The sequence below is a fragment of the Leucoraja erinacea genome, chromosome 8, assembly GCF_028641065.1.
Source record: "Leucoraja erinacea ecotype New England chromosome 8, Leri_hhj_1, whole genome shotgun sequence".
NCBI lineage: Eukaryota > Metazoa > Chordata > Chondrichthyes > Rajiformes > Rajidae > Leucoraja > Leucoraja erinaceus.
Genome location: NC_073384.1, coordinates 74,591,217 through 74,613,276, shown reverse-complemented (window position 1 = coordinate 74,613,276; position 22,060 = coordinate 74,591,217). Strand labels below are relative to the sequence as shown.

The 22,060-nt window shown below is 43.1% G+C and overlaps 1 protein-coding gene across 1 annotated transcript in view; it reads left to right on the top strand.

Annotated features, from left to right (window-relative positions):
• si:ch211-130h14.4 (uncharacterized) overlaps positions 1-19,467 on the top strand; it is a 118,186-nt gene extending 98,719 nt beyond the window's left edge. Inside the window, exons 9-11 of the mRNA XM_055639991.1 lie at positions 9,071-9,180; positions 12,787-12,844; positions 19,146-19,467. Of these exons, the coding sequence (XP_055495966.1) occupies positions 9,071-9,180; positions 12,787-12,844; positions 19,146-19,310 (333 nt within the window). The 3' untranslated portion in view covers positions 19,311-19,467. The remainder of the gene's footprint in view (positions 1-9,070; positions 9,181-12,786; positions 12,845-19,145) is intronic.
• The last annotated feature ends 2,593 nt before the right edge of the window (positions 19,468-22,060 follow it).

Here is a 22,060-nt window from a genome sequence, read left to right as displayed (position 1 = left end):
GACACAAAAAGCTGGAGTAACTCAGTGGGTCGGACGGCATCTCTGGAGAAAAGTAATAGGTGATAATTTTGGGTCGAGGCTCTTCAGAATCAAAGATAACAACTCTGAATGCTTTATTGTTCATCAAAGTATGGAATCTGCAGCAGTAGTTACAGGTATGCAGGCATCGGAAAAGTTGTCAAATTTGTGAAAATGCATGGAACTATTCTAAAAAGATAATGGATACAAAGAATTAATCTTTTTCTGATGTTTTACATCTTGAATGAATGAATGAATAGGTTTATTGCCCAAGTATTCACATACAAGGAATTTGCCATGATGCTCCGCCTGCATGTCATGCTCCACATGACATACAGTGACAGTTAGGAATGACACATAAAACATTAAACATTAATAATAAAACATTATCGATTAAACTTATCTTAATTCAAGAAGCAAATTGACCAGTAGGGAAACTATTCTGCAGATGGCCTCACCTAACAATAAATAACGTGAAGAAACGAGGAGGCTTTGGGGTTACAGTGTTCTGAACTATGTGCTAAAGAGTTGAAAAACGTATGATTCCATGTAAATTTTGCTGACCAGTTGAAATGTGCAGGTGACTAAAACTCACAGAGATCCCAATTTGAAAGGCAGCTTTGGGGTGAGGCTTAGTTTAGTTCTTCACTCAAAGCCTAATTATGTGGTAATTGAAATCCAAAGATAATAGCTGCGGGCCCTGGAAGCAAGGACCTCCTGGTGAGTATTTTAAAGAAAGGAAAGACTTGCATTTTATATCATGCCAGGAATCAAGTCTCGAGGACCAGAATTCAATTAAAAAACAGTGATCAATGAAGGCACAGGAATGGTCAAATCAGAGAATATATATTCATACATATATATATATATATATATATATATATATATAAACATACACACACATATATCTGAAGAAGGGTCACAATACGAAACGTCACCCATTCCTTTACTCCAGAATCCCGCTGAGTACTCCAGCTTTTTGTGTCGATCTTCGGTTTAAACCAGCATCTGCAGTTCCTTCCTACACATATACATACATACATACATACATACATACATACATACATACATACATATATACATACATACATACTGTTGGGGGGTATGGTGTCCGTTATTGCAGATTGTCCGCCATAACCAAGTAAGGTGTTATCATTATATGCAGTTGAAACATAGAACTGCAGATGCTGGTTAATACACAAAAGTACACCAAGTGTTGGAGTCACTCAGTGGGTCAGGCGGCATCGCTGGAGAACATGGATAGATGATGTCGGGCCCTTTCTTCAGACTGATTGACTCTGCTGAATGACTCCAGCACTTTGTGTTGTTTCACCTTGAATCAAGGTGCGGATGCTGCTGTCTGCACTGCTGGGCCATCCTTCACCACGAGTGCACCTGCTGCTGGTGCGGTTCAACTTGTAGCGCTTCTCCCATTGCTCTGTCCACTCAGTCTCTCCACCGCCACCTCCTTCTGCTTTCCCCACTGCAGTAGCCAACATCTTCCAAGGTGGGTGACTCTGGGGAATGAGGAGGAGGGGGGCAGCCGGGGGGAAGGGGGGGTTGTGGAGGAGGGAGGGAGGAGAGGAGGAGGAGGGAGGAGGAGGAGGGGAGGAGGAGGAGGAGGAGGAGGGGACAGTGGAGCGGGGAGAGGACAAAGTGACGGGCTGACAGGAAGACGCACAGCAGGTGGGAAGGTAGGGAGCCCCAGGGTTACTAAGCGGGTCATGTTGGTGGCAGAGGCTTGTAGTAAGCGCTCTCCCCAGGGGTTGCAACAACAGCCGCGTCAACTGGAAATTGCGGTGGGTGAAGAAGGGCTCGCTGGTGTACCTGATTGTGGATGATCAGCCATGATCACAGTGAGTTGCGGTGCTGGCTCGAAGGGTCGAATGGTCTACTCCTGCACCTATTGTCTATTGTCTATTGGCTCGGGGGTGGCATGACTATGTGTATATATATCTATATTACTAAAAGTCTGTTCTTGACCGGTTTTGGCCATCTGTGCTGCAATTTCCGAGAGAACGCCGCCACCTACGGCCGTCATTTTTGGCCACCTAGCTCAGAGCCCCCCTCCGCCATATGTGTGCCGAGGATTTTTCCCGTCGATGAAAAATGACAGAGATATTAATGTTTTTACAAAATTTCCCATTCTTTCTGCTGCCCCTGCTGGCGGCAGGGGGGAGGGACTATAAAACCAAGAAGTGGTGTGCCTCATAGTCTCGTCAAGATGGAGGAAAGCAGAGGGTCATGTTTCTCTGAACTGTGAATAACACTGAACACATGTTTACTCAAACGTAAGTTCTAAAACGCTTGCAGAATGTGTCTATTGGTTCTAAAATGTTTGCAAAAAGTGTCTATTGGTTCTAAAATATTTGCAAAAAGTGTCTCTTTTGGTTCTACAATGCTTGCAGAATGTGTCTTTTTTGGTCTTTTTTGGTTCTAAAATGTTAGGTTTCCCCCCCCTCCCCTCCCCCCCCCCCCCCCCTCCCCACTTCCCCCCCCCCCCCCCCCCCCCCCTCCTCCCCCCCCCCCCTCCTCTCCCCACCCCCTTTCCTCTCTCCCCCCCTCACCCTCTCTCCCCCCCTCCCCCCTCTCCTCTCCCCCCCTCCTCCTCCTCTCCCCCCCCCCCCCCCTCTCCCCCTCCTCTCTCCCCCTCCCCCCCCCCCCCCCTCCCCCTCACCTCCCCCCCTCTCCCCACTGTCCTCAAAAATTTGTTATAACATTAAAATATTTGGATAGCTACTTGGATAGGAAATGTTTAGATGGATATGTGTTTAGCTTAGATGGGAGTTTTGGTCGGCATGGATGAGTTGGATGAATGTATGACTTAGCCAAGTGCTAACATAATTGCTGTCCAACAACCACATTCAAATTGTTCTGAAGATAGACACAAACTGCTGGAATAACTCAGTGGGACAGGCAGCATCTCTGGAGAGAAGGAATGGGTGATGTTTCGGGATGAGACCCTTCCTCAGACTGGCTAAGACAGACATAGACTGAGGAAGGGTCTCGACCCGAAACGTCACCCATTCATTCTAACCAGAGATGCTGCCTGTCCCGCTGAGTTCCTCCAGCACTTTGTGTTTATCTTCAGTGTAAACCAGCATCTGCAGTTCCCTCCTATACACCCTTCAAATTGATCTGGTTCAGTATTAACCAGCTCTTAACATTTAAGGCTCTGCTTCAGGTCTAGTCTTAATTCTAGTTCATGCATTTAGCCAACCTCCTCCACACAGCACCACTAAGAGGGTAATCCCAACAAAATGATGGCACGCTAAAGCAGTTAAGGCCAAACAGATTAAGACTATGGCAACTGCCAGCGCACAGGGTTTTGTACTGACACCGCACAAAGGGAAGTCTGAGAACCACAGATTGATTCGAGCAGCCAAAACTTTTGCCTCAATACAGCTATTAAGAAAAAAAATTCAGTCAACAGTGGAGGCGACATTATAAAATCAGTCACAAAAAGCTGGAGTAACTCAGCGAGATAGGCAACATCTCTGGAGAGAAGGAATGGGTGACCTTTCGGGTGGAGGCCCTTCTTCAGACACGACCCGAAACGTCACCCATTCCTTCCCTCCAGAGATGCTGCCTGCCCTGCTGAGTTACTCCAGCTTTTTGTGTCTATCTTTGATTTAAACCAGCATCTGCAGCTCTTTCTTACACATGATAAAATTAGTCTTGGGGCCTGAGAATCAGACATCTCTTCATCTTGAGAGTATCTAAGACACCTCGGTGTCAATTGTATGAAGACTTCATTAACATTAGGGATGCCACTTAGGTCACCTCCACTTGTAAATTCCTTTCTTTAGGTCTAGCACTTACTTGGAGACAGCCATCAGATAATTTGTGCTCCTCCCCTGGGGCCACAAAATATCGCCCTCTCTGAAAGATTCATAGTAAAACTGGATGAAAGAGATTCAGGACTGTATATCTAAATACTGAGGATAAGACAGACTGGACCACCGTTTTGCTGAACACCCAGGGCAGTCACGGTGGCGCAGTGGTAGAGTTGTTGCCTTACTAACATAGAAACATAGAAATTAGGTGCAGGAGTAGGCCATTCGGCCCTTCGAGCCTGCACCGCCATTCAATATGATCATGGCTGATCATCCAACTCAGTATCCCGTACCTGCCTTCTCTCTATACCCCCTGATCCCCTTAGCCACAAGGGCCACATCTAACTCTCTCTTAAATATAGCCAATGAGCTGGCCTCAACTACCCTCTGCGGCAGAGAGTTCCAGAGATTCACCACTCTCTGTGTGAAAAAAACTATTACCGCAGTTGTACAGGGTCTTGGTGAGACCACACCTGGAGTATTGCGTACAGTTTTGGTCTCCTAATCTGAGGAAGGACATTCTTGCCATAGAGGGAGTACAGAGAAGGTTCACCAGACTGATTCCTGGGATGTCAGGACTTTCATATGAAGAAAGACTGGATAGACTTGGCTGTACTCGTTAGAATTTAGAAGATTGAGGGGGTATCTTATAGAAACGTACAAAATTCTTAAGGGGTTGGACAGGCTAGAAGCAGGAAGATTGTTCCCGATGTTGGGGAAGTCCAGAACAAGGGGTCACAGTTTAAGGATAAAGGGACTGAGATGAGAAAAACATTTTTTAGTCAGAGAGTGGTGAATCTCTGGAATTCTCTGCCACAGAATGTGGTTGAGGTCAGTTCATTGGCTATATTTAAGAGGGAGTTAGATGTGGCCCTTGTGGCTAAAGGGATCAGGGGGTATGGAGAGAAGGCAAGTACAGGATACTGAGTTGGATGATCAGCCATGATCATATTGAATGGCGGTGCAGGCTCGAAGGGCCGAATGGCCAACTCCTACACCTATTTTCTATGTTTCTACAACAAATGCAGCGGCAGAGTCCCGGGTTCTTTGGTTTCTTCCTACACTCCACGTACAGGTTTGTAGGTTAATTGGCTTGGTGAGGTAGATGGTAGTTCAGCACTGCTCACTAGTTGTGGTCGAATGAATCAGTTGCCTGATAACAGTTAGGATGAAACTGTCCCTGAATCTGGAGGTGTGCGTTTCCGCACTTCTATACCTTTTGCCTGATGGGAGAGGGGAGAAGGGGGAGTGGCCAGGGTGCGACTGATCCTTGATGATGCTGCTCGCCTTGCCGAGGCAGCGTGAGGTATAAATGGAGTCAATGGAAGGGAGGTTGGTTTGTGTGAAGGTCTGGGCTGTGCCCACAATTCGCTGCAATTCCTTGCGGTCTTGGATGGAGCTGTTCCCAAACCAAGCTGTGATGCATCCCGATAAAGGATGTAGATTTCCAAAGGCAGAGGGGCAGGGGAATGCTAATTCTGATATGTCTCAATGTGGGGGGGGGGGTGTCAGATGACTTGGATGCACATTCCATGGTTTATAAAACAAGGATGCGATGTTCAGTATTTAGAAGTCATTGGTTGAGCCTTAGCAGAATATTGAGCACACTTTTTAACATCCCATGTGGTAAGACCATGTACGTAACAGATCAGAGATTTCAATTAGTGTGAACCGGTGTGAAAATCTGAGGTTATTCTCTTGATGTTATTTAAAGTTATACAGACCTAATAGAGAAAATGTCTACACATTCCCGGGGAATGATGATGCTTTGAATTAACATGGGATCTGGTTGTGTGTTTGAAACTGTAGCTTTCATTCCTCTTGTAAACAAAGGTGGATTTGCAAAGGCCAGGCACGTCTGAGACTTGCTTATCTGAAAGCTTGGCAATTTTGGTGATCAATAAATCAATAGAGGTTAAAACGTCAGGTTGAGTGTGTACGAAGGAATTGCAGATGCTAGTTTACACTGAAGATAGACACAAAATGCTGGAGTAACTCAACGGAACAGGCTGCAAGCATCTCTGGAGAGAATGGGTGACCTTTGGGTCGAGACCTTCTTCGACTGAAACGTCGATGCTGACCTGAGTTCTTCAGCATTTTGTGTCAAACTTTGGTGTAACCCATTCCTGCAGTTCTCCCTATACATATCGAGGCTCTGTTCAGCTTGGTCCTGTTCTGCTGATGCAAAACAGAAGTGCCCAGCACATTTTTATGAAATATTGACAATCTTTTGTTTTTTGTGTATGAACCATTTGATATTTTTTCAAAATTAGTCAGTTCCTCCCTATCTTTGGAATACGGAGGTACCCTCTAAAGTTTCAGCTAATGGTCTGTTCTCAGCTGATGCCAAATCAGAAGTGCCTAGCACAGATTATGATATGAAATATCAGAGGAGAGACAGGTGTGGTGTACCCACCGCAATCCTGGCTTCTTCTTGCGTATGGCGTGCACAGCCTAAAGTTGCGTCCTACTTTTTGTTCTATTTAATGATTTGTTCCCAACACGTGCACGTCGAGTTGATTGCTTACTTCTATCTTTTTTAAAGCAAAAAACATGGGTGGACCAAATGTGAATGTGTTGTGGTTGTAATTTACAATCTACCCATAGAGGAGAGACAGCGCGTGATCCTGGTTGCAGATCAGCTGACTCACTTGTTCTATTTAATGAGAGACGAGTTGATTGCATTATCGCAACAACTGGACCAGAAGGTTGCAATCACCCACCCCGCGATCCTGGTTCAGATCAGCTGACTCAGCAGAGACTGAGAATCGAACTGGAGAATATCCTCATCTGTAAGAATAACTGCTATATCATAGTCTGAAGGAAGGTCTCAACTCGAAACGTCATCCATTCCTTCTTTCCAGAGATGCTGCCCTGTCCCACTGAGTTACTCAAGCTTTTTGTGTCTATCATGGTCTACTTATCTGTTATAATATCAAAAGTGTAGAAACATATAATAATCCTGCAATAATAAATACCCAATCTCAGTCACAGCTTTTAACAGTAAGATCTCTTGGTTCCTGCAATTCAAACATGCTGTGATTCTTGCAGGGCAAGGGGTTTCATTGAAGTCTATCATGTGACTATGCCGGCATTCACCCCCTTACCAATTCCTTACCAAGGTGATAGCTTGAGCTAAAGGCTGTCTAAAGTAACTCTAGACCTCATCATTACCACCTTAGATTATAATCAACATCTTGATGTTCAATTGACAGTCAGCCAAATCCCAATCCCATATTAACCTTGCTGTCCTGGGCCTCCTCCACTGTCAGAGTGAGGCCAAGTGCAAATTGGAGGAACAGCACCTCATATTTCACTTGGGCAGTATACAACTCAGAGGTATAAATATGGACTTCTCTAACTTCAAGTAACCCTTCTTTCCCTCTCTCCATCACTCCCCTATCCTAGTTCTCTGACTAGTATCACTGTCCTGATTATATTTTACTTTCTATGCCTAGTTGTCATCTTTCCTTAGCTAACAATGTTCTATTCTACATTTTCCTTGATCTTTGACCCCTTTAATCACTCATTTTCACACCCTACCCATATCTCTCGTTTCCCTCTCCCCTGATTCTCAGTCTGAAGAAGGCTCTCAACTCAAAACGTCACCCATTCCTTCTCTCCAGAGATGCTGCCTGTCCCGCTAAGTCACTCCAGCATTATGAGTCTATCGTTAGCTAATTCTATATTCGGCCCTTTCACCACTGCCTCACCAACAAGTATTCTTCCCTCACCCCTGCCAAATCAGCCCAGAATCCAACTCAATCTGCCTTATGTATAGGGAGGAATTAACTGGTTTACACTGAAGAAAGACACAAAATGCTGGAGTAACTCAGCCGGACAGGCAGCATCTCTGGAGAGAAGGAATGGGGGATATTTTGGGTCGAGACCCTTCTTCAGACTGAGAGTCAGGGGAGAGGGAAATTAGATATGGGAGGGTACAAAGACAAGGTAAGGGATGTGTAGGAAAGAACTGCAGATGCTGGTTTAAATTGAAGATAGACACAAAATGCTGGAGTAACTCAGCGGGACAGGCAGCATCTTTTAAAAAGTACAGAGAAAGAGGAAATCAAGGAGCCATAATGAAAATTCAACCCAGATGATTTGATTTAATTTTTAACACATTTGTATGGTGCTCCAAACAAGAATGAATGTTCTCCTTGTCTACTGAATGACACAAAAGATGTAATGATGTTTGATAATAGTTACTCACAGGATATCACCTTCCCAAACTGTTTGTTCTTCATAATAGTTAAGTTTAGTTTAGTTCAGTTTAGTTTATTGTCGCGTGTACCCAGGTACAGTGAAAAGCTTTTTGTTGCGTGCTAACCAGTCAGCAGAAAGACAATACATGATTTCAATCGATCCATTTACAATGTATAGATACATGATAAGGGAATATCGTTTATTGCAAGGTAAAGCCAGCAAAGTCCGGTCAAGGATAGTCCGAGTGTCACCAATGAGGTAGATTCTAGTTCAGCACTGCTCTCTGGTTGTGGTAGGATGATTCAGTTGCCCGATAAAAGCTGGGAAGAAACTGTCCCTGAATCTGGTGCTGTGCCATGAGATGTGCCAAGAATGATTTGACTTTCCCAGCAGATTCTCGGCAGTATTTCTCACCAGGGTGGTTTTGAAATCCTGCAGCTGTGTTATGTATTAAGAAACTCCAGAATAGCAGCACTTAGTGGTGCGTTGTTTTGAGGCTGCACAGCAAATCAGGGAGCCATTAAGAAAATTCTACCCAGATGAGTTTATTTAGTCTTTAACACATTCGCTGCTACCTTCATGATCATGATCAAGTCTGGATATTGATGGAGATGGGAGCATTACAGTTTCATATTTAAACTTACACAAAAGGTTTTTCTTGGCCACGAAAGCTCCCAGGTTTCATCTCAAGCATTTTTTGAGTCATCCATTCTCAGCTGTGGTGGCAGTTGAGCTGCGGTGAATAGCCTAATAGAACTTGATGTCAACCTGCGTTCCCAGGTCTCTATCCAGTGACCCACACTGAAAGAATATATGTGGATGAAATGTGAGGACAGGTTGGGCCCCAGTATGGTTACCTAGGTGAATTATGCCACATGGGGACTTAACTATTTTAATCAGCATCTGTACAATTTTATAGTATAATTGGTTATTTTTAATTTTGAGATTATACGTAATAGTGACACAAAATGGATGCTTCTTTATTTTTTCATATTCATTGTGATTACCAGGTGAAAAACCTTAAACAAATGCAGGAGGCTCCTCATCATGAAGAGGTGCAATTTGACGTGCTTTACCAGATGTACAATCGCTCCATTGCTAATGTGGCGATATCCCAACGGTGAGTCACTGATTTTCTTTTTTCTGAAATAAAATCCTAAATTACTTATGATGGAAAATATAAATGGGCCATATTAGATCTGATGTTATTGTGTTTGTTAAATGGTAAATAATAAATGTTGAACTGCTATCTACCTCTTTGGTGATCCTTGGACTATCCTTTAAGAAATAACTGCAGATGCTGGAAAAATCGAAGGTGGGCATACAGGAAACAAGGTGGGAAGAAATGTAGTCCAGATAGCCAATGAGAATCAGTGGGTTTGTAGTGTATGTCGGTTAGTAGTCTGTTACCTGCGATGGAGATGGTGAGATCTGGAAAGTGTATGGAATCTTTGATCGGACTATCCTTGATTGGACTTTGCTGGCTTTACCTTGCACTAAACATCATTCCCTTATCATGTATCTATCCACTGTTAATGGATCGATTGTAATCATGTATTGTCTTTCTGCTGACTGGGTTAGCACGCTACAAAAGCTTTTTACTGTTTCTCAGTACATGTGACAATCAACTAAACTGAACTGAACTGATAATTTGTGAGTCTTTATTTTAATTTTAAAGATAATTCGGTATTCTAGTCTCCATGTGCAACAAAATGTGTAGGAAGGGACTGCAGATGCTGGCTTACACCGAAGATAGACAATGCTGGAGTAACTCAGCGGGACAGGCAGCATCTCTAGAGAGAAGGAATGCCTGAAACATCACCCATTCCTACTATCCAGAGATGCTGCCTGTCCCTGTTACTCCAGCATTTTGTTTCTATCTTCCATGTGCAATGAATTGTGACACAATCTTCAACAGAAGTTGATTTGGTTTGTGTTTTTAAATAAACACTGCCAGTACTTGATGGTGAAACTCTACTATATATCCTGTAGCCACGTGTATGAATGGGTCTCAGTAAAATGGAATTTCCCCGTCTGCGAGAGAAAGCCAGCCACCAATTCAGTTCACTCTTTATTAGCATTTGAATTGGACCAAGCTAGTTGTTTGGCTTTAAAAGAGAAATGCATCCTTTGTTGTAATAATTAGAGCCAAGGTCATTTTCCCATTCCCTTTTATCAGTTGAAGGACATGGAAATGACAATACAGAAGAAAGTTTGTTCTACTGACTGAAATGTAAATGTAGGCTTTGTTGAAGTGAATCAAGCTGACCAACATTCCATTTGATGTCAATTTATTCACCAGTTCCTTACGTTAAGGGTCCTTTAATTCTGTGTCAAGAGAATCATCTGTTCAGATACCCAAATCCCAGAGTTGTGCCCATTTTATTTGAGATTTTAATTGATTCAAGATTCAAGAGAGTTTATTGTCATGTGTCCCAGATAGGACAATGAAATTCTTGTATTGCTGTAGCACAACAGAATATAGGAGGCATGAATACAGAGCAGATCAGTGTGTCCATATACCATTGTATAAATATATACACACATGAATAAATAATACAGATAAAGTGCAAATAAACAGATAATGGGCTATTAATGTTCAGAGTTTTGTTTGAGTTGAGTTCAATAGCATGATGGCTGTGGGGAAGTAGCTATTTCTGAACCTGAACGTTACGTTGCAGTCTTCAGGCTCCTGTACCTTCTACCTGAAGGTAGCGGGGAGATGAGTGTGTGGCCAGGATGGTGTGGGTCCTTGATGATGCTGCCAGCCTTTTTGAGGCAGCGACTGCGATAGATCCCCTCGATGGAAGGGACGTCAGAGCCGATGGTGGAAGTAAAATGTAATGTAATTTCACGAGTTGTCGTATGTCATTAGCTCAAAGATAATAGGTTGTATTTTGGGACTGTAATGATTTTGGGAGGCCTCAGTCATCATGGTAATTACTTTGCAAAACTGACAGCAGCTGCTGGAGTCGGTATATGTGAGGTTGAATCCTCTAGATGTTATCCGTGATACTTTGTCCTTCCACAAGGGGCACTGCTTTGGGACCATTACCACTGTAAAATACCATGAAAATGTTGTACCTTGTTATATGAGGTGAGTTTTTGATTTTTGCAGTAAGCAATGCTATAAAATTGCTAAAATGCAATTCTATATATTGTTTAGCAATAAAAATCACAGAATGTTAAAAAAATACTTAGTAACATCTTCAGTGAGAAGTACTTAGATTAAAAAATGCTTTCCATTACGATTCCGAAACTTTTGTAGTCCTTTAAAAAAAAGTTAATTTTGTACGTGCAGATTTTAATTGTCTCCAACAAATATTTGGATGCGGAGTGATCTTATAGAGGTGTATAAGATCATGAGAAGAATAGATCGGGTTGACGCACAGAACCTCTTGCCCAGCGTAGGGGAATCGAGGGCCAGAGAACATAGGTTTAAGGTGAAGGGGATAAGATTTTATAAGAACCTGAGGGGTAACTTTTTCACACAAAGGGTGGTGGGTGTATGGAACAAGCTGCCAGAGGAGGTAATTGATGCAGGGACTATCCCAACATTTAAGAAACAGTTAGACAGAAGAAGGGTTTCGGCCCGAAACGTCGCCTATTTCCTTCGTTCCATAGATGCTGCTGCACCCGCTGAGTTTCTCCAGCATTTTTGTGTACCTTAGACAGGTACATGGATAGGACAGGTTTGGAGGGATATGGACCAAATGCAGGCAGGTGGGACTAGTGTAGCTGGGACATGTTGACTAGTGTGGGCAAGTTGGGCTGAAGGGCCTGTTTCCACACTGTGTCAGCCTATGAATTGAGTTAAATTGTTAAACACAGAAATAAAATGAAAATATAAATGGATTTTTTTTTAAATAGTACTTGCTTCCCAAATCCGTGTCTTATGATTCCTATTTAAGTCCGTGTGGTTTCAGATCCTGCACCAGACTCTGACAAGCTGACAGATGCAACTTCACAAATCTCTCATTAAATCCTGTTGGCACAAAAATTGCGGACTTAGTTCAGTAGCACCGGCTGAACACCAGCAGCTCCATTCATTCCCACCACCCACAATTCACACCAACATCATGAGCCCGAAGAAGGGTCTCGACTCGAAACGTCACGTATTCCTTTTCTCCAGAGATGCTGCCTGAGTTACTCCAGCTTTTTGTGTCTATCTTCGGTTTAAACCAGCATCTGCAGTTCCTTCCTACACATGATGTTTTCCTTCATTTGGTGTCAATAGTTGTTTGATTACACTCCTTCAAAGTGTCTTTGTATCTTCACATAATCAAAAATGTTAGATAAGTGTAGAGTTACAAAGTAAATATAGATTCTTGTGTTTTACATCATGCATTTCTATTTTTTGTCATTCATTTTAGTGCAAAGTGTATGTTGGTTTTGCATTTTTAATTCATCAGAATGTTTTAATCTAAGCTATGCCACACATAAAAAAAAGCAAGATTAAACTGACGCCTACCAGATTGTTTGCATTTGCTTTGCAATGTTTAAAGTGCATTATAAATCTCTAAAAGTTGTTATATAAAAGTTGTCCATAGCTGACGGTAAGTTTTAAATGGCCAAGACAGTGCAACTTAAAGGAAATTCAATACATAAGCATCAGAAACCCTTGGTTAACTGATTATGATTTCTGTCACATTTCTGCTCAGTAAGTGATGGCCACCTCAGTTTTACTTCACATTTGCTTTTCTCTGTTTGGTGCTATATTGAGCAGACTGCTTAAGAGGAGTGGCCACTTCGCAGAGTTCAAAGAGCCCACTGTTCAAGATTTTGTAAGTAATTAAAGTACATTGTCTGATCACATCCACACCCATAACACTCAGATATATATTTCATTTGCATTAAACCATTAATAATGGCTGTCTGTGCCATGGCAATTGAAATGGAGCTGTGAACAGTGATCTTATCACTAACTAATTGTTCTATGTTAATTACATGACCACAAATAACACAGCTCTACATACTAATGCTGATTATTGACCATTATCTAATCATTGCAACGTCAGATTTCATTTGCAACTTTCAACAATTTTTATTCTGTAAAATGTTAAGTATAATAATGAGCTAATAAATCTTTAAAACAATAGATAATAATATTTTCCCTATTTTCCCCTAAGAATAGGTGATGTTTCGGGTCATAGAGTGATACAGTGTGCAACAGGCCCTTTGGCCCAACTCGCCCACACCGGCCAACAATGTCAAGTCAAGTCAAGTCAAGTTTATTTGTCACATACACATACGAGATGTGCAGTGAAATGAAAGTGTCCCACCTACACTAGTCCCACTTGCCTGTGCTTAGTCCATATCCCTCCAAGCCTGTCCTGTCCATGTACCTGTCTAACTGTTCCTTAAACGAAGGGATAGTCCCAGCCTCAACTACCTCCTCCGGGCATGACCTTAAATTTAGACCTTCTTCAGCCTGAAGAAGGGTCTCAACTCGAAATGTCACCTATTCTTTTTCTCCAGAGATTCTGCCTGACCCGCTGAGTTACCCCAGCTTTTTGTGTCTAATATATCAAATGCTGTATTTGGTAGCAAATTTTATATTATATATTCTCTGAGTAAAACAATATCTCTTGAACTATCTACGGGATTTATCGATGGCAATCTTGTATTTGGGACATGGTGATATACTTACACATGTGGGAACAACCTTTGTCATTAGTTTTAGAGCCTTACGTCATTATGCCTTATCTCATATCACCCTGTATATTAGCACACATAAAAGTCCCAACATTGTCTGTGCTTTGCTGCTGGGAATCTGTACACATCGCGGCAGTGGGAACTGGAAAAATGCTTTCCATTTACAACAAAACCTGCCATTGAATCATACTATGGTAGGAGGGAATGCAACTAGTCTGTTGTCCTTAATTTGAAAAGGGAATAGCAACGAGAACCCTGGACAAGGTATTTTTAAACTATCATGTATTTTAGTGAGGTGGAAGATTGCAACCTTCATGTGGTCCGCCCTGTTTAGACGAATGCAATCAACCCGGCGCACACAATCAAATAAGATCAAATAGAACAAGTTGTCCTACAACTTTAAGCTGTGCATGCCATACACAAGAAGATGCCTTTTAGACACAAAATGCAAGAGTAACAGCAGGTTAGGCAGTTCCTTCCTACACATAAGACTTTTAGAAATACTTTTTATTGCTTTTTTTATAAGCTTTCCTTGTGCAAAAATAGTCTTAACTCCCCCAGAATATTTCTTAATCTTCATCATGTTAAACTTCAAAATATGTAGATTTTTAATTGCTTTTATATTATCGCTTTTAAAAGTTGTTTATGAATGTGAGGATTAGCATTGTTCTTTGCATTGTTTTTTCAAGAGCTTTTTATTTCCAAAATTCAACTTTATTCTGAATATAAAATCTGTGCAAAACAAAAACTTTGCATAAACACTTTAGACATTCTCAGTGTCTATACATTCAACAGTGCCCCACTCAGTAGCGTACGCAGCTATCTTGAAACACTCATATTGCCCACTGGGGTGATATCCCTCCCCTTGTTTGAGAGGTGTTTCCACCGGTCTCTGCCCCACAATGATCAATAGCAGAAGGACCCTAAAGTGTGGTCCTCCCCCACAGAGCCTTGGCGTTGGCTGCACTAAGCTTCAGTGAGCCCCAGAGTAACAGAGTCATATAGCGTGGAAACAGGCCCATCAGCTCAACTTGCCCAGACTGACAAACATATCTCATCTACACTAATCCCACCAGCCTGTGTTTGCCCCATATTCCTCTAAACCTATCCTATCCATGTACCATGTATCCATCTCTAAATGTTTCTTAAACGTTGCGATAGTACCTGCCTCAACCACTGCCCGGTGGACTGATGGTCAACGGTGTTGGTCCGGAAGAACTTTTGCACAAAGACAGGTGGTGCGGCAATGTCCAACTGACTTGCACATTGCACGGCATCAGAGCCAGGCCCAATTAACCCAACACCAGGGACAAGTAGAACCTCAGCAGGTAATGACATTTGGTGCCCACATGCATTTGGTTTTGTAGACAACATACACCGCATCTCCAGTGTAACCATGGGATGGGCAATGAATGTTTAGGGTGGTAGATGGGGCTTCAACCAGGTTGACTACATTTCTGGTATTATGTTGAGCTGCTTAGAGTCATAGAGTGATACAGTGTGGAAACAGTTCCCTCGGCCCAACTTGCCCACACTGGCCAACATGGCCTCCGGAGGGGAGGAGATGGAGCGAGCGCCGGGAACGAAAGCAGAAGCGTGGAAGGCGAGCGGGGGTGCAGGACAGGCTATGGAGGGCTCCACAAAGACCATCGCTTCCAAGCGTCTTTCTCGCAAATGGCCGGTCACTCACCAACAAGTTGGATGAGGTAAGGCTCTGGATCAACACCCAGCGATCCCTGAAAGACTGCTGTGTGCTGATCTTCACAGAGACCTGGCTCAGCGCGCTGGTTCCACGGGGCTGTGGACCTAACCAACACTGCATCGTGCTGATAGAACAAAGGATTCCGGTAAAAGCAAGGGTGGTGGGCTCTGTATCTACATCAACAATGACTGGTGCACCAACCACACTGCAGTAGAGAGCTACTGTTCCCCAGACCTGGAATACCTAGTGATTAAATGTAGGCCGTTTTACCTGCCTCGGGAGTTTACTGTGTTTATCATCATGGCCATATACATCCCACTAGCACAGCTGCACTCGGCCATCAGTAAGCAGCAGGATGCTCACCACGACGGTGCCCTCATTGTTGCAGGGGACTTTAACCAGGTCGACCTACGAGCCGCACTCCGCAAATTCCACCACCAGTGCCCTACCAGGGGCTCAAACACGCTGGATAAAGTGTACACCAACATCAAGGACGCTTACAGAGCTCTCCCCTGCCCATCCCTGGGACAATCCGATCACCTCTCACTGTTTCTACTGCCTGCATACAAACCCCTCATCCGCAAGACCAAACCTGCAATAAGGACGGTCAAAATATGGCCCGAGGACGCCACCCTACAACTCCAGGACTGCTTTGATCGCACCGACTGGGACCTGTTTGCACAACAGGCTACCAGTGGTACAGAGGTAGACTTGGAGGAGTACACATCCACTGTGCTCTCCTACATCAACTGCTGTGTGGAGACTGTCACAGTGGACAAGCAAATAAAGATGTTCCCAAACCGGAAACCCTGGATGAACAAGGAGGTTCAGGATCTGCTAAGGGCACACAACAATGCCTTTAAATCCAGGGACACTTCTGCCTACAGTGCGGCCAGGTCGAACCTGAACAAAGGCATAAAAAAGGCTAAAGACATCCACAGGCAAAGGGTGGAAGTCCACTTCAATACCGCCTGCCCCCACGGTGATATCACACTGGCCAACGAACTAAACACCTTCTTTGCCCGGTTCGAAACTGGCAACACCACCAGGAGTGGAATAACCCCGACCATGGCGGAGGGACAGGCCTTAACACTGAGCACTCAGGAGGTACAGTGCGCCCTGCGTAGGATCAATCCACGCAAGGCTGCAGGCCCGGATGGAGTCCAGGGAAGGGTACTAAAGGACTGTGCTGTACAGCTGGCAGAGGTATTCACGAGAATCTTCAATCTGTCTCTATCTCTGGCAACGGTCCCCAAGTGCCTGAAAACAGCCACCATAGTGCCGGTGCCGAAAAAGTCCAAACTCACCAACCTGAACGACTACCGCCCGGTTGCCCTAACTGCAATACCCATGAAGTGCTTCGAAAGGCTGGTCCTCTCCCACATCAAATCCAGCATCCCTGCCTCACTGGACTCTCATCAATTTGCATACAGGGCAAATAGATCAACAGAGGATGCCATCTCCCTGGCTCACCTGGACACAGGGCACGTACGTGAGGATGCTCTTCATTGACTATAGCTCTGCATTCAATACGGTCATCCCCACCAAGCTCACCACCAAACTCCACCAGCTAGGCCTCAGCTCGCCGATATGCGATTGGATCCTGAATTTTCTGACGGAGCGACCGCAGGCAGTGAGACTGGGCCCGCACCTGTCCTCCACTATCACCCTGAGCACCGGCACACCACAGGGCTGTGTACTAAGCCCCATGCTCTACTCCCTCTTCACTCACGACTGTGTTCCTGCATTCGACACCAACACCATCGTGAAGTTTGCAGACGACACAACAGTGATTGGGCTGATCACCAACGGTGATGAAACAAAATACAGAGCGGAGGTGCAGAACCTGGCGGACTGGTGCACACGTAACAACTTGTCACTAAACACCTCCAAGACCAAGAAGCTGATTATTGACTTCAGGAGGTCCCACAATGGAGAATACGCCCCAATCTCCATCTACGGGGAAAGTGTGGAGAGAGTGTCCAGCTTTAAGTTTCTGGGCACTCACATTTCAGAGGACCTCACATGGTCCACCAACACCGCTGTGCTGGTCAAGAAGGCACAGCAATGACTGTTCTTCCTGAGGACATTAAAAAAGCCTGGTCTGCCCCAACAACTGCTGACAACCTTCTACCGCTGCACCACAGAGAGCATATTAACGTATGGCATCTCTGTGTGGTATCTCAGCTGCACGGAGGCGGAGAGGAGAGCTCTTCAGCGCGTCGTCCACAGAACGCAGAGGATTATTGGGACAGAGCTACCAGCCTTGGAGGGCATCTACCACACACAGTGCCTCAGGAAGGCCGTCAGCATCCATAAAGGCTCATCACACCCTTGTAATGGACTGTTCGAACTACTTCCCTCCGGCAGACGTTACAAGGCCTTCTACGCCCAAACCTCCAGACTCAGAAACAGCTTAATTCCCAGAGCTCTAGCGGCTCTGAACCGGCCCTGCTGAGTGCTCCCCCACCCCCCCCTGGACTGTCTCCCTCAGATGGTCACGTCGCAGTTTATTTATTTATTATTTTTTTGACACCGGTTGGAAGCTGCATACTAAATTGCGTTGCACTGATGTGCAATGACAATAAAAGATATTATTATTATTAAGTCCCAGCTACACTAGTCCCATCTGCTTGCGCTTGGTCCATATCCCTCCAAACCTGTCCTATCCATGTCCCTGTCTAAACCGTTTCTTAAACGTTGTGATAGTCCCAGCCACAACTACCTCATATGGCAGCTTGTTCCATACACCCACCACCCTTTGTGTGAAAAAGTTGCCCCTCAGATTCCTATTAAATCTTTTCCTCTTGAACCATGAACCTATGTCCTCTAGTCCTCGATTCCTCTACTCTGGGCAAAAGACTGTGCATCTACCCGATCTATTCCTCTCATGATGTTGTACACCTCTATAAGATCACCCCTCATCTTCCTGCGCTCCAAGGAATAGAGACCCAGCCTACACAACCTCGCTCCCTTTAGCTCTCAATCTCTCTGAACTAAACTAAAGCTGGCAGACCTGCCGCTTTCTGGTACTTAAAACATGACAGTTCTCATCCATTTTCCCCCTCAAATCTCCAGAATTATTGATTTATCTTTATTTCTCTTTCACTGGAATTGCCTCGCAGATTCCTTCTACCTTGCTTCCTCCCCTCTGCTTCTTCAAAATGCTGCTTATTTTACCACGCTCTTTTATCCTTTGTTTGCATTTGTGATGGCCTTGTTAAGATACCTCCATTGATTTGTAAATATGTATCTCAAGATCCGTCTTACTAGGTAGTCTGCTTATTCCAATATCTACAATGCATCATCTTAGCTACAGTCAAATTCAATTGCCATTTAAAACTCTAGTCCCCCAGTTTATGTCCAAACCTTTATATTTCTTCCATCACCATCCAGCCCAACATTCTGTAATAGTGTCACCTGAAAATCTTGACATTTTATCTATACTAGTGTCCTAAAAAAACTCCCTGGAAATGAAGGGCTAATTTGGTTATCAGATTAGCATGAAATTGACACGTTCTCAAATTCTATATTTTCTGCACAGCACATTCCCCAGAAAAAATACTTTGTTATGTCTGAGCATTCGGTGATGCATTCATGAAAAACAATCAAATATCCATCAACACAATGCTTAGAACCATTAAAGAGAAACATGTATTTATTGGTCATTAATGCTGTTGTAAAGGTCATATTCCAACACCACTCAGAAAAAACTATCTTTGTTCCAGGTGTTTTGTCATGAGAATTATATAACAGAAAAAGAAATCCAAAGTAGAAGGAAAAGAAGTAACTCGTTTCCATCTCGCAATGAACTTGACATCTGTGAGAAGCCAAATCCAAAGAGTTTTGAGTCTCACGATCAGGATGCATCTGAGGAAATGAAAGCAGAGTAAGTGAACCAACCTTCACCTTTCCTTTCACAACTCAGCATGAATCCGGAACGGAATATGGAGCTCTCATTATACCTTTAGGTGGTTTAAGAAGAAAAACACACAAGAGGAATATGGGCTGTCATTTTGAGCACAAGTTAAATAACATTTGTTGAATGTCTCCAAAAGGGCAACACCACACTGCCGGCAGCCTGGTTTTTATATGATCAAACTTTGAGACTCACGTCAAGTAGTGTATTAGCCCAGTGATACCCCTGCAAAGTGACACAATGTATAAACATTGATAATGTGCGTATGGGCCTCTGCATTTATTAACAACTTGGATTGCAGGATGGTGAGTCACATTTCTTCGTCCAGTTGAAATTGCTCGATGGGCGTGTAATAGCATAGACAGAAAGACAATGTCAGCACAGTGTGGATATTTAATTTGAGATTGACAGTCATCCGTTTACAGTAATCAGGAATATCGACAATATTGAACTCGTATTGCCATAACAGGCTTCTGCCATTGCAAATACAGAGATAACAGTCACATATTACAAAGGTAATTCAAGAATCCCGCCACTTTCTGGCACAGTTCAGGTTCAGGCACACGAGTGCAGGTAGCCCGTGCAAAAGTCCACTTTGTAGATAAGAGTCTATCAAATGAGTGGGGTCATCTTCATATCTGCAGGGCACTGCTGGTGTCTTCACTCGTGTCTCATATGTGCTTTAGGAAACCAAAGTTCATTCTGCCATTCTTTGTCTTGTAACTTTTACCCACAGAATTGTAAGTAAATATCTTGAACCACAAGGCCGGAATCAGAATACTGAAAACCCGGCGAGCTGTTTTGTACCCTTGAACATTGAAGACATTCTCCCAAAGAGCAATATTGTGGTAAGTGTATTACTAAACAATGGACAAAATTCTATTGATGAAGAATGCCAAATATAAAATATTTAAATTATACATTTCAAATATCCATGAAGATTTCTGGGTGATACTTGTTCTGCTAACATAACGATTCAGGAATAGCCTGCTGGGAGAATCATTCTTAAAAGGCTCATTTTAATTAGCAAGCTGATGGTACTCATCTACGACAATGTCCTAGTCTTTTTTGTCAGACGGGTAACTCCAGAGCATGGACATTCTGGAATCGGGAGAGAGAAATAAAAACATATAAACTGCTAGAGGAACTCAGCAGGTTGAGCAGCATCGATGGGGAGGAAAGGAATTGTCAAACCAGAAACATCAAAAATCCTTTCTCTCCACTAATGTAGCTACACCCACCGAGTTCGTCCAGCAGATAGACAATAAGCTGGAGTAACTCAGCATGTCAGGCAGCATCTCTGAAGAACAATTAGTTCCTCCAGCAGTTTGCTAATAAACACCAGGGCATAATTTCACCCAGTCACTGAGCATCGGACCAAATTGGGATTTCAATCTTGCAGAGTCAGGAAAACCATGTCAGAAAACGAGAATGGCCTGTTGGTACTTTTCCCCTACCTTCCTCAAAGCTCACACCATAGATGGGTTGATCTTTGAAAAGTGCTTGTCACTGACCTTGAATAAAGTTCCCAACATAAAGTAAAATAACTGTTTAGCCAATTGTGTTTAATACATATACTTTCTTCCCCCAGGTAGCTAAACGTATCAGCAGCCTCTGGACAAATTATGTAACTGAGGAATGATTCCAAGAACTGAGATTCCAAGAAGTTAAAACAAATCCTCCAAGCATGGTTTCACAACATCAACTCTTTAGACTACTTAAGGAAATTGATTAATTAAGTTATGCTATAATTACTTTATGGATTATGACTAATATATTAGCAGTGGCTTAAACCCATTGCTTTAGGTTGATACAACTAACATGTATCAGTTAATGTAAAATTCATAAATCCAATCGATTGTGTTTTATGCCTAGAAATAAACAATTGTGGCCAATAGCAATGAGACCATGTTTACTGTAACACCAACTTATTCCATAGATGTAGTCAAAATCTGAGATTAAAATATCAATATTTATCAGATTGAGTGCAAGAGGGGTAATCATTTGAAGTTACAATGTTCTCAAAATATGTAAATTAAACATTAATATACAAGATATTACCTACATCTGAAAGTGAGCTTTGGATTTCAGCATTTAGTTTGGTATTCTTGATCTCTGTGTGCTGAAGAAAGTTGACCATCCTTCATTCAACTCTATGAAAATCAATAAATTGCAATAATGTGTCAATACTTAACCCCATTCATTGTTATTTCTTCTCTAAATGTCAACTGTAAATATTGATGCAAGTTCGGAAGGCAGAATTAGAAGAATTTGTGTGTTTAAAAAAAAAGGTTAATTATATAATTCAGTAGCTTCAGAGCACGATGACCGAGGGCCAATTAGCATTAGATTCAGATTCTATTCTTGCAGGGTCAGGAAAAACATGCAGGAAAATGACCATGGTATTTTAATACTTTTTCCTTCTGAAAACTCACAAAGATAGCTTGATCTCTGAAAAGTGCTCGTCGCTGACTTTGTAGAAAGCTCCCAACAAAAGATAAAAGCATAATGAGCAGTTTATTCAATTGTGTTTATTGCACACACTTTTTTTCCCACCTCCCACACGTCCCAGGAGTGAAGCATCTCGGTAGTTGAGCTTTGAGTCGTGCTTAACTCAGGAATCCAATCAGTAGAACGGGGATGCTGCTCCCTACCGTAAGCTGGTCAAATATGCAAAAGAAAACAAAAATGGCGAGTTGCTGAAGTAAAGATTCAAATTACATC